This window comes from Agelaius tricolor, unplaced genomic scaffold, assembly GCF_023055355.1.
Source record: "Agelaius tricolor isolate 1412-34295 unplaced genomic scaffold, bAgeTri1.0.p SCAF_8, whole genome shotgun sequence".
Lineage (NCBI taxonomy): Eukaryota > Metazoa > Chordata > Aves > Passeriformes > Icteridae > Agelaius > Agelaius tricolor.
The window spans coordinates 35,690,572-35,703,528 of NW_027269268.1; the positions used below are offsets into that span (position 1 = coordinate 35,690,572).

The 12,957-nt window shown below is 33.2% G+C and overlaps 1 protein-coding gene across 2 annotated transcripts in view; it reads left to right on the forward strand.

The window, feature by feature from the left end:
* SGCZ (sarcoglycan zeta) overlaps positions 1-12,957 on the forward strand; it is a 395,003-nt gene that overhangs the window by 361,871 nt on the left and 20,175 nt on the right. For both annotated transcript variants that reach the window (XM_071432308.1, XM_071432309.1), the window contains exon 6: positions 8,884-8,956. In XM_071432308.1, coding sequence (XP_071288409.1) covers positions 8,884-8,956 — 73 coding nt within the window. The remainder of the gene's footprint in view (positions 1-8,883; positions 8,957-12,957) is intronic.

Here is a 12,957-nt window from a genome sequence, read left to right on the forward strand (position 1 = left end):
CTGCAAGGTATGTGGCACATCTCTTGTGGTTCTTGCCTGAAAAAAGCATCTGAGTCTTTGGCAAAAGATGCATATTTCAGCCAACTTTCCCATATTACACTATGCTTTAATATCTCTCATCCTTTCCTGCATAAAAGGCTGTCTTTGGCGTGGTTAGTACATGTAACAAATAGGCACATGTTTGCTAACACAGCCATTGGTGGCTTGCAGTCACTGCAGTTAATTGGTTTGAAATACACCTGCTTCCATTTTGTTGCTAAACTAAAAGCATAGCTTCACAGCTATGCAGACTTGAAGGTGAGAATATTAAGTGACAAAATTACTGTTCCACATTCACACTTCCACTCAGAGCTGCAAAATTTCCATTTCAAACTGCAATAAAAACTTACCTAATTCCAGGTTTAAATATATTCATCTATGTAATTTACTTTTAGAGAGAAAACCAGAATATTAATAAAAAGCTGGAACAGGAACTCATAATAGGTTATAATCACTAGTGCTAATATCAAACAGAAACCTTTTAACAACCTTATAAGGAATTAATATTATCGCTTCATTTTATTTCTAGTACCCAAAAAATAAAAAGACTTTCAATAATTTGAGTTGCTAGTATTTTTGTTGCATTTTTGTCTAATAGGCACCAAAATTTATTACATCCACAAACCCCTGTTTTGGTGTTGTGTAAATACACATAAGGATTCGTCATGGATTTTAATTTTTGCACGTATTCAGAAATATTTGGAAGCATTTGAAAACTTTTTAAATACATACTATGTACTTGCATATGATGAACTTCTACAGGGTGCTCAAAAACACTTATCTAAATATCTGATCATAATTTATCAATGGCATGCTAGTTCCAATACAGTAAAAATACTATAGTACAGATATTTAAAAAATCTGGTTGATTTTCCTGCTGCTTTGTGGCCTCCTTAGCATAAATAAAACAACTTACTAAAATGTATGAATGCAGCAGTAATTCTAACACACTCATAACAATTCATCAGTATGTTACAGTAATGGCAAAGAGAACAGAAATAAATGCACATTTACATATGGCACAGGGAACTTGCCTGTAAAAGGTGAATGTGGTACCCTATGAAGAAGTCAAAATGCTAAGGGTAAGAAACTTAGATGACTTCTGATATGGTTAAAGTGAGATTTCCAAACAAGATTTTCCCAATTTAGATGAGATTCAGATCAATTGCTGATCAGGTGTTGAAGGCAAAAGCTTCAAGGTGCTTGGGTTTTCTGCATTGTTGCTCTAGTCTTAGTTCATTATCATTAGTAACTACCCTCTAGAGATGCCAATTTCTCCATTTTGACTACAGATAAAATATTAGTAATCTATGTTCCTACTTTAAACATCTAAGTTGCTAGACTTAATGGGCAAATTCCTGATAAATTCCTCTGAGCTTTAACTTTTCAAAATCATACTATTTATTCATGGAATGTCATCACTGAAGGGAAAATACCCTTTGCTTTTATCAAAAGCTGATCATAAATTATTTTATTTCAGAGCTTTTTGAAGCAGATGCATCCTTGCCTGTATCAAAACTAGTGTTGCTCCTCTGTACTCAGCACTGGTGAGGCCACACCTCGAGTGCTGGGCCCAGTTCAGGGCACCTCACTTCCAAAAGACACCAAGGTGCTGGAGCGTGTCAAGGGAAGGGCAGTGGAGCTGGTGCAGTGTCTAGAGAGTGAGGACTGTGAGGAGCAGCTGAGACATCTGGGATTGTTTAGCTCTTTTTGAAAGATGATGGGTGGGTCTCTTCTCTCCAGGGACTAGTGACAGGACTAGTCAGGTTCTCAGGTTACACCAGGGGAGGTTCAAGTTGGACATCAGGAAGAATTCGTGCACTGAAAGGGTGGTCAAGCATTCCAATGGGCTGCCCAGGGAAAAGATGGAGTCACCTTCCCTGGAAATGTTCAAGAAATGACTGGACATGACAATTAGTGCTGTGGTGAATTGTCAAAGTGGTGATCAGTCAAGGCCTGGGCTTGATCATCTTGGAGGTCTTTTCCAACCTTAATGGCTATATGGTTCTATGAAATTGGATGGACATTCCTGGCTAAGTTTTGAGGGTGAGCAGATGTATTTTCCAGAAAATTTCAAAATGGGAAATTATTGCTATTTGTTCTTGAAACTGGGTGAAAAACATTTTTCTCATTCTCCCATTTTGTAGTTGGGATATCCAAGTTTATGTACCATTTCTTTACATTCCAGGTGAGTCCCCTGGTTATGAAGCTATTGACTGTTGTTTGAAAGTCTTCTTATTCATTGATTCATTCATTTTTCATCAGGGAAACAATAATTCTGCTTTGAAACTCATTAACTATTCATTAGAGCATAAGCCTGAGTGTTCCAAAATCTAGGGTTATCTACTAAAACAAAGTGAAAATGTGATATTTCTTACTTACTAAATATGAAAATAATCCCATTGAATTCTATCTTTTGAATGTAGACAGGGACACTTTTTGTGTCTGATGAACTGCAATGAACCCAAAATAATTTACACAATTTTAAGAAAAGTGCAAGTCCAAATCATTATTTATATGAACAGATGATGAATTTTCAGAGGGGGGGGGTTTGGTATTAGAAATTATTTACTGTGAAATCTCAATATAATCTTTAAGTCTATTCTTATATCTAGCTGTTGTAAAGTTTCAACGAGACTGAATTAATACAAGCAGAAAATTATTGTATTTCATCATTTTTATTGTCATGTGTATCTCCATCTGCCATAACTAATAGGGGAAAAAGTAAAAGATATTGCAGAAATTATTATGTTTTTAAAACCTCTTTTCTCTAAACCCCCTATATATATTTCAATTTCATTCATGTTTTGAGGAAGCATTCAGATTTAATGTGACTTTTCAGCAGTGTCATTTACATTTATTGGATCTTTCATCTCAGAGGGAGCATTTAGAACAGTAATTTCCAATTATTAATTGAATTATGTTACTGCTATTCTCAGTCCAGATTTTATTCAAATAGATTTACTTTTTCAGAAAAGTAATCAAGTGGTGGCCAAACATAGATTTTGGATTTGAACCTTCAAACAATTCTATGGATGAGAAACTGAGCAGATAGTCACAATCTAGTTTACTTTGCAGTGCAAGGCAAGAGGTGTCTCAACAGCCCACCATCAGGAATCTGTTTCAAATGTTTGTACTTAATAAGTGAAGAAGCTCTTTAAGAAGATAAGTACTGACTGTAGCAATTTTGCAAGTATTTCCTGGAGTTGCAATTTGCTTTGATCAAAATTTAGCTCACTGAAGATGCTGAATTTTAATTTATTGGGGAAGTTGTTCTTCTAATTTAAATTAAAGGCTTAGTAAGAATCTTTGCTTTAGTAAGACTCCCATACAGAAAATATGCATCACAACTTAGTCATATTCAAGTGCTTTGAGTTATAAATCTAAATCACTCCATTTTGAATTTACTTTTTAATAACAGCTTACCTCTGAAGATTTAGTTTATAAGTAAACAACTGCATCTAGTCAGGCTGTACTACAACCTCCTACCTATAATATACCTCATATATGGCCACATCAGTGTCGTATCTGAATCCTTCATCATTTAACATTAGTCAGTTTTGCTGCTGAGGGACCGTACAAGATTGAAATGCCAGCAATCATGTCAGTCGTGTTTTCAGAAAATAACTCACTTTCATTTTAGTCATGTACATCTCCATTGCAAAAATCCAGTTGAATCTTACTTTTCAATACAAGTGCCTAGCTAAATTACACTTCAAATATCTTAAAAAATGGGAAGTCTTTAAGAAATGCACAACCAACATGAAGGCCAGAAGCAGCATTCCTAATAATCCCAAAATAAACTATAATAACTGGGCTTTTACAAAAGAAGGAAAATTTTATGTCACCTTTTAATGATCATTGGTTTGCATAGTTGCTTAGTTCTGTTTTTTTTTCCAGTCTGGCAGTGATTAGCTCTTCCAAGGTCTTATTGTCGAACAATAGCTTTCAAGGTTAATTAAAAACCTTTTAAATTTTATCTATGTACACATGGTAAAAGAATTAAGATTTCTTTTTATTGCAATTTAATTTTTAGAACATAAAAGTTCCAACTTAAAACACATAGTCTGTGTTTTTAAGGTCTCTTCAATGGTAAAAAAAAAATCTTGATTATCTATCCCTCTTTGTGAAATCTGACAATGCTTTAACTTAACTAATTAATGTGCAACAAATAAAATTGCAAGCTTCAAAAATAATAAATATTTTACAAGCCCTTCTTTAAAGTCTGTAACTCATGGAAAATTTGGCATCCCAATCTAGTACTTGCATAGTCTCAGTAATTGATGTTTCTTGATGTTTCTGAAAAACCTAGTGAAAAATCAAGGTGGTAAAACTGAGCTGTGTATGTGATGCTGCAATGGCATGTAGTTTGTACACATCAAAATTATTCACAATTCCATTGTCAGGTAATTTGCTTGCATGACTGATGTGAAGGAGTGGGATAATGGTGATGTGGGTCATTTTCCACAGCAAAATACTTCATTAGTTTTTAGTTCTTGCCTTATCAACTCCTCAGCCAGCATTCTTTTCACAAAACAAAACAAAACAAAAAACCCCAAACAACGAAAAGACAAAAAACCCACACTCCAACAAGCTCCCCCATAAAACCAACCCAAAACAGAAAAAACCCCCAGCTCGGTCTTTTCATCCTAGTTAATTACAGAGCCACTGAAAGGTACCATTTTGTTATGAAAGTTAACTACTCAGAAAGTATGAAAGGGTTATTTGCTGGTTGAATGAATGAAAAAAACTTCCTCAGTATGCACATGCATAAGCAAATATAATCCAGAACCGAATGCCAATGTTGCACTTCCATTTTTTTTAATGACACATTTCCCAGAGGCTGAATTTCAGAAACCAGTAAGCTGAGCAGAAATTAGTAGTCTATACTGGTCTTTCTGAATTCTGAATATTCCATTTCAGCAGGATCGTGTGACTGTTTTCGCTTGTAGCAAAAGGGTAATTTTGATTTGTTCTGTTTAAAGTTTCTTAATGGTCTGGTGTTTATAAATCTGTTTAAAAAGCTGTGCATAAAAAGGTTTCTCTATAAATACAGAATGGAACTTTTGGCCTCTTAACTGGCTTGTGCTGTTTACTGAGTGTTCTCCAGCAACCTCTATAACAACTGGTATTTTTTGATCAGTAATTTGGCTGCATTGATGCTTCTTTCTTGGTGAAGTCTTTACTTAACTCATTCCCTTCAACTGGAAGCTGGAGGTGTGGGTAATTTTGTTCAGTTACACTTAAAATTTTGATTTTAGATCCTTTGCATGTACTTCATAGCTTTGTGATTTTATTTCCTCTAAAAGGTTCACTTCTTATAGTTATCCATTCTAACTCATGTTCCATTGAATTCAGTTCCCTAACTACTTTCTTTTGAGCTGTACTTGAAAGGGTTTTAAGGTTCAAGCCTTTACTTTTTGTACCTTTTTTGTATTCATTCATCTCTCACTAGAATTTCACTCATCTCAAAGTAGGTCTTAGCTATGATTCTGTAAGTCTGGGAATATAGTTATTAGAATGTCCACTTATTTCTGTAAAAAATAAATATTTTAACATTGTAACATATCAAATACCTAAAGTATATTTCTTTCATTTAGAAAATAGTGCTATGGACTTTGAATTTGTTTCATAGTTCTATTTATTTAGTTAGGTCATTAGAAGGTACATGTATAGTAGCATTTCTTAAGAATACTGAACTACATGGTCCAGCTTCCCATCAAATTACTACAGATTTGCATATAGTAAATTGATAAAAAAGATAATATAGTTTTTCTTCTGTATTTTTAGTAATGCTGATAGTCTTCTTTTTTCTTGCCCCTGCTGTTTAACTGCAGGAAACATATCAATAAATTCTGGTTGGCTGATCTTTTTCACCTTTCTTACTAAAACAAAAGTAATTGAAAGTGTCTGCTTTTATTCCACTATGTAATAAAGGGAATTGGAGATATTCTTGAACTGTTGAAAGTAATTTTTTTAAGAATAAAGCATTTACTACAGGAGCTGTTATACTTGTGCTTTTGAAGTTGTATAAGAAAAAAAAAACATTAATATTGCATTTTCAAATAGAAAAAGCAGCATATTTTGTTTGGTTTTAATTTTAACTATATTTTATTTAATTATATAAGTTTATCTTTAATTCTACCTGCCTGGATTTCCAGTCTGCTTGAAAAACTTGGTCTTTCTTTCAAATTTCTATTTTCTTAGGGAAGAAATGCCTTCTCATCTTTTAAAATAGTGATGCTGAAAGTGAGGAGATACTAAAGTTGGGTTATAACTAGCTGTCATTTAACTTTTATTATCAGTCTTTGCCTGATAATACCTTTGTCACTTCTGATTCATTTAATGTCAGACTCATATTAGAGTGAATTTTGTGCATCTTTGCATTGACAATGCTCTTTCAAATATTACAGGCATGGTCTTCTCATAAGACCATGGCAACTCTGCATTCTGCTCACTTGTTTACATCTCCGTATTCCATTGCCACCTTCAAAAATAAAAAGGGCCCTTGGCACTGAAAGGATTTCATTTTACTGATGAAAATGATGAATGGGATCTGGAAACACACTCTGATTTTGGATATTCAGCTCCCAGAGAGGTTCCTCATAGATGGGGATGAGCTTTATTTTGAGTGGCAGAAGGCCTGGCTGTACAGGCATGTTATTCTGGTCTTATAAAGGAAAGAGAAGTTGAAGTCATTGCCAGATTTAAAAAACAGATTCTGTAAAGAACATTTAGGAACAATACTAGGAAAAAAGAAATGCTGTGTTTTTTCCTCCTGTGGCTTTCTGTAACACACAGCAAAACTTGGTTACAGAAAATGGATTTTGTTCAGGTTTTTTTTTTTGTTGAGATCTTCAAAGCAGTCACTGTAATAAAGTTGTTTTCAGTGTTCTTTCCCAGAATGTTTGTAAAGGTTATAGATTCCTGGAGATAAACAACTAGGATTTTAATTCATTACTCTTCTCTTCCTCTCTTCAATACTCCATACTAATAGACTACTTTACAATTAAAGTTTTGCGGGGTGGGGTGAGTTGGTGGGTTTTTTTGGTTGATTGGTTATTTTTGTTTTGTTTTAATGAAGGTGGAATTTAGAAAATTGTTACAAGGTTGAAGTTTGCTTAGCTTGGGGTTTTTTTGCCTCTTTCTCAGGCTATTTTCCTTTTAACACTAAAAAGTAATGTTACCAATTTGGCATTTATAATCTCATTCTGCTTTTAAATCCTGGTAATGATTTGAAACTAAATATCATTGGTCAACTGTAGAAGTATCTAATAGTTATCTTCTTTGACATCCAGAGTTTCTGAAAAAATTTGCTAAATGTTTTAATATTTTAATAATTGAAAATACTTTATTGTATTTAAAATACTGTAGCAATTAGAGTGGTGGCTATGTTCTGCTGAGCACTTCTTGCAGACCTACTATGAGATATTGTAGGTATATTTTTAGGTCTACTCAGAATTCAAGTCTTAGAAACCTTTTGCTGTTGAAATATAGCAATTAATTCAAGAATATTTAGTAATGAGCCATAGTTATCCCAGACAGTTTCCTTGATCTTATTTTGATAGAAGATAAATGCATTACCCACTTTACACATTTTTATTGAGATCTTTCACTTTTGCTGGAGGTTCTCTGTTGGAAAGATTTTCACTCCCTAGTTCTAAGCTATTTGCCTTACACACTGCCAAGTAAACCATCTTCAGAGAAGGAAAGCAAAATTTATGTAAGTGGATGACAAAAACAATGGCATTGGATAAACCAGTAAACAAGGATAGGCATGATGCTTGCCAGTGAGTGAAAAAAAGGAGGCAAATTTCAAATGCCTAAATACATATGGAGGCTATTTCTATCTATTAAAGTGAGGGTATGAATAACCTTTATGTCTTCAGTCCTTAGAGGGGGGAGGTAAGAGAAATGCTGATTTTATAGTGCTGTTCCCTACATATAAATTTCTTGAGTTTTCTATTACTTTAACAAAGAACAAAGATCCTTATTATTTTTTTGTCTTTTGTTTCCTCCATCATTTTCTTTCAAGAAATGCATTTAAAATCTATTAAAGAATTGTCTTTTTCTGAAATAACTTCAGTGAATGTTTACTAGAGTTGTATTTTTTTAATTGAAGAGGAGTTTCTCAATGAAAAAATCTTGCTTGTCTAATGAAAACTGTGGAGTTACCATATTCAAGTCGGACCTAGTAATAAAAATCAAAATTCAATAGAGAAGCAATTCAGATTTGAAAAACTGCTATCCATTTTCTTTCTCTGTATTTTAAATGCCCAGTAGGAGAAACCTTAGTGTCCACTTCTAAAACAACACAAAGAACATTCCATGAGAATACAATTTTTCACTGAGAAAGATCTGATAGAAAGAAACTCTGAAACTGTCAGATATCTAGATTAAGCCAGCAACTTCAGGCAAGAGAGAGTTATCTCAAAACTTATAAAAGCTTGGCATCTCAATTTAAGTAATCAAAATAACCAGAATGTAAAATGCAGCAGACATTTCTCTACTGTGTTTTTGCCACACCAATATATAATTTCTATTCTCTGTAAAATAATTGTTCTCCAAAATATGGAGACAAACATTCAGCCAAACCATTTCTGAAAAATTAGGATCTGGAAGTGTTCCAGAATTGTATGTGAAAAAGCAGAAATCCAGAGCTTCACATGATGTTGGTCCAGATTTTGATATAGAAATGAAAATGTAAATATGAAGAAAAAATTAAAATTATTAATAAAGGATTTTATCAGATTTTTTTCCTAATAGTGTCAATTTATGGTCATATATTTCAATGTGTTTTTATTTTCCAAAGTAATTTTACTGTATTTTATTTATGTATTTTAGGCACGGAAGGGGCAGTGTTTGGGCACTCTGTGGAGACACCCCATATCAGAGCAGAACCTTCCCAAGACCTCAAGTAGGTGTTGTTCAAAAAGTTGCTTTTAAATCAAATATTCTCCAAAAAAATTAAGTCTGGATTAAAAGAAAAATATCTGTATAGTAATATATATACTGCCTATTTAATGACTCATGGATACAAAAACCCTTATAGACTCCAGTTTGTTAACTAGTCAAAAGACCCCCACAAACTCCTATTGCATGAAATGTAAAATATAGTGCTTTTTATATATGACCTGCCTCCCATAGTGGCATTGTTGAGAAATATATTTTCCCTAGAAGCTGGAATATTCAGGTGTTTGTAAGGTCCAGTGTGTGTAGTATTGGTCGATAGCATCAGACCAGTTTGATTTTTTATAAGCTGTTACAGAATACGTAGGTCAAGTTAAGTAAACTGTCCCAGATTTTTCCATTTAGCAATGTTTCTGGGTTGTTAGACTTTTTAATATTAACACATACACTTTTCAAAAATTCATTACCAAGTGAGGCTACATTTCTAAATGTAAATTTTTTCTGTATATAGTCAATGTGGAGAAATAAATAGATAGTAAACGATTAAGTTTAAAATTTACTAGGGAATCTGTAGAGAAGAAAACTTGGAAAAGTGTAAAGTGAAAGCTTTTTTTTGGAAGTGCATGTATGTGCACTGCTAAGTACTAATCTGTGACTGATATAGATGTGATTCATAATGAGAATCACAGAAAAGCAAAGGTCCTTCCTCATGTTACTCCCAGCAGAACTGGTGAGAAAGAGTATAGGCTTTGACTCAATTCTAATGTGATTTTTGAACATTATATAACTATCTCTTTACCTGCCCAGAAGTGTTTCTGATTGATTTCTGCAGAAAAGAATGGTTAAATGCTCAGCCTTACCTTTGCAAAGGCACTGACCAATATCAATGTTGCAGAAATCATTTGCAGGAAGCTGCCAATGTGGAGATGTTTGACCATTATACATGGAGTGTGTGAAGTAAATGATTGTTTTTGACCATTTACACCAAACATTTTAAAGTAATGTATAGCTTTGGGTTCTTTCAGAGGATACCACTCACTGGATTTCTATCTTAAAAATCTCTGTCCCTTTCCATGTCTCTTGTCAGTCCTTTGTGGAAAATAATTGTAAAGGCATTTGTTAGTGACAATCACCAAGGTGATATGATCTCTAATCAGAGGAAGTTCAGCAGAAATCAAAGGAACATAACAAGCTTTTTTTTTTTCAGGGGATCGGTAATTTTGCTTCCTCTACTTCTTTCTAATCATTAAATAATGAGTGAAAACGTATGGTAAAACAGATAGTCCTCTGTCTTCAGGATTAATTTAAGTAAGGTTAAAATCACCTCATACTGCTTCTGAAATTCACACATAGGTCATTCACCCCTCCAGTCTTTTGTCTTTATTCATTGCCATGATTCCTATTGTTGCTTAATGATTTCAACTCCGCTGTTACTTCAGTTCATTTTTTCAAGATGGACTTAAATTAGTAAGCATTTGGCATTCAGCTTTCTGCCCTCTCATTAATAATTATTTTAACCCATACCTCTTATTCAAAAAATTGAAGGAACAGACGCCCTTGGAGTTGGATCAGGTAACTTTAACTTACTTGTAAGTGATTTATTCTTAATATATTCAGTCTATATTATGTTCTGCAAGTTTTTTTACACATGTGCTCCTCTATATTAGTTGGATTCTTATCATATTCTTTTTTAAAACTCTCAAGTCAATTCAGTAATTTAAAAATTATGACAATTACTATTAGGACATTTCAGAGGGCTGGTCTGGGTCCTAATAATTTTTAATATTTTAGAATAAACTTACCTAATGTGTCCAATAATGGCAGTCCTAAAATCACCTAGAGTATTTTTCCAAGTGCTGCATCTCTGTGTCTTTGGTTAAACTTAATGGTAAGGAATGTGAGTGTAGAAAGTTTGCTGAATAAATATTATTCATTTTTTTCAGTGGACACAACTGAATGCAATTTGACAGCAAATTGCAGTGCATTGGTGCAAATATAGTAGACTATGAGAATTATTGTATACAGGGCTGAAAGATAATGGAATATATATTAGATCATTAATTAAAGTATAAATCACCCCATATTTTTCATGTTGGAATATGCATTTGTGGTCAATTAATAAACCTTGGATGTTTTTTCTGTTTTCTCCCAAACAAAATATGCTGGAAACCTACTCATAGGCTTGTATATGTAAAATGATTGACTATTGGTTTTAAAAAATGGAATAATGACCACCTTGATTATTCTGAATGAAGCATAAATAGAAAATTCGGTCTAAGAATTTGATACCCACAAGGATCATAGTACTTCCTGGGATTTTAGTTTAATCCATCATGGGCAGGAAGACAAAAATACAGTCAGATTCACATTAGCTCCACATATCTGAACCTTGCCTCAGACACTCTTAGCTCTATAGCCAGATTTTAAGGTCTTCATACAGAGAAGATCCCTTAATATTTACTATTAAAAATTTGTTGTGTGAAAATAAACTTGAATTGAATACTAATGTAATTAATTCCTATGTGTCCAACCATTTGGGTCACATTTTCCTCCTTTCTTGCATTTTCAAATAATTGCTAGAAAGGTTTTGCTTTCAGGCAGTGCTGTTATACAATCCTTTGTGAAAGCTTTGTGTCAAATCCCAAAAATTAATTAAAGATGACTTTCATTAGTTGGGATAAGTAGCATAAAAGAATCATGCATTAGAATCTGGAAAATGAATTATATCTTAATAATTTAATCTTCCTGTTTCTCTCGCTACTGTTTCTCACAGGAACACAATTAGGAAAACTAAACTGCCAATGTATTCCCCAAATACTGGTTTTAGGCCAATAGTGCATTAAAATATGGTGCACTAATAGGCAATATCCATGCACAAAATAGACAGACAGTAGTTAAATGCAGATAACTTTGCCCTCAATAGCATCCTTAATAAGGGGATGAATGATTTTTTGTTGTCCTCTGGAGATAACTAGAAGTTCAAATTAAAAAAAAAAATTCTCTTCTATGTCATGCCTGGCACACCACAATCAGTTAATCCTGCAAGCTAATGCTGGGAATAATGAGATGAAAATTGATCAAGTGGCAAGGAACCGTGCAAGATAGTTGGATTCTACTTTACCTCTGCTAAGAATTAAAAATATTCCTGTCTTGCAGAGGAGGTCTGGTTCATTCAGAGTTGTCTGGTGGTTTGTAAAAGACACCTTTTGTGACATTTAAGGGATGGTTTACTAATAGGTCAGAATATTATATTTTGTAAAAGCCTGGAGCCAGAAAACACATCAAATTTTGACCTTAACTTTATAGTCATCTGAGCATGTTGAGAGTGACAAAATCTCCATGACTCTTTTGAGCCAAAAATCAAATAATAAACAAAACCTAATCAAAAACTAGATGCAACAGAGCAAAAAACCCATGTCCCTTCTTATGCTGTTTTAATGATGTCAAATTCTAGTTACTTTCAGTACCCTTCAAAATAGAAATAATTACTATTTTTTTTTCATAGTTTGTGTTAGTTATTTCATTGTTTGGGTGTGGATATTGACATGGATATTGTTTGCTTAGTCTTATCAGTAGCTGTTGAAAATACGACTTTTTAACATACATGTTCATACAAAAATAGGTATGGATATAGTAAAATTTGAAAAATTTCCAACATTTAAGCTTCTCTTTTAAAAACACGTGCTCTTCTCTTTTTAAATATGCATTACATACATTTATATATATGTGTATTTGTGTATATATGTGTGTATATATATAATTTTCTTAAATATTGAAGGAAACAGAGAAGAAAACCAGTAATGAAAGGTTCTAATTGCTATGCAGACAGGACAGAGTAGAAACAAATTAATCTGGGTATGGCTCTTAAATTGAAAGAATAATTTGCTTTAGTGTTCAGTGATGATGATTATATTTGACATTGGAAAGGGAAAGGGCTCTATCAGGAATCAAGATATGAAGGATAAAAATATTACTATCACAAGAGATAGAAAAATCCATTGAGTTTCA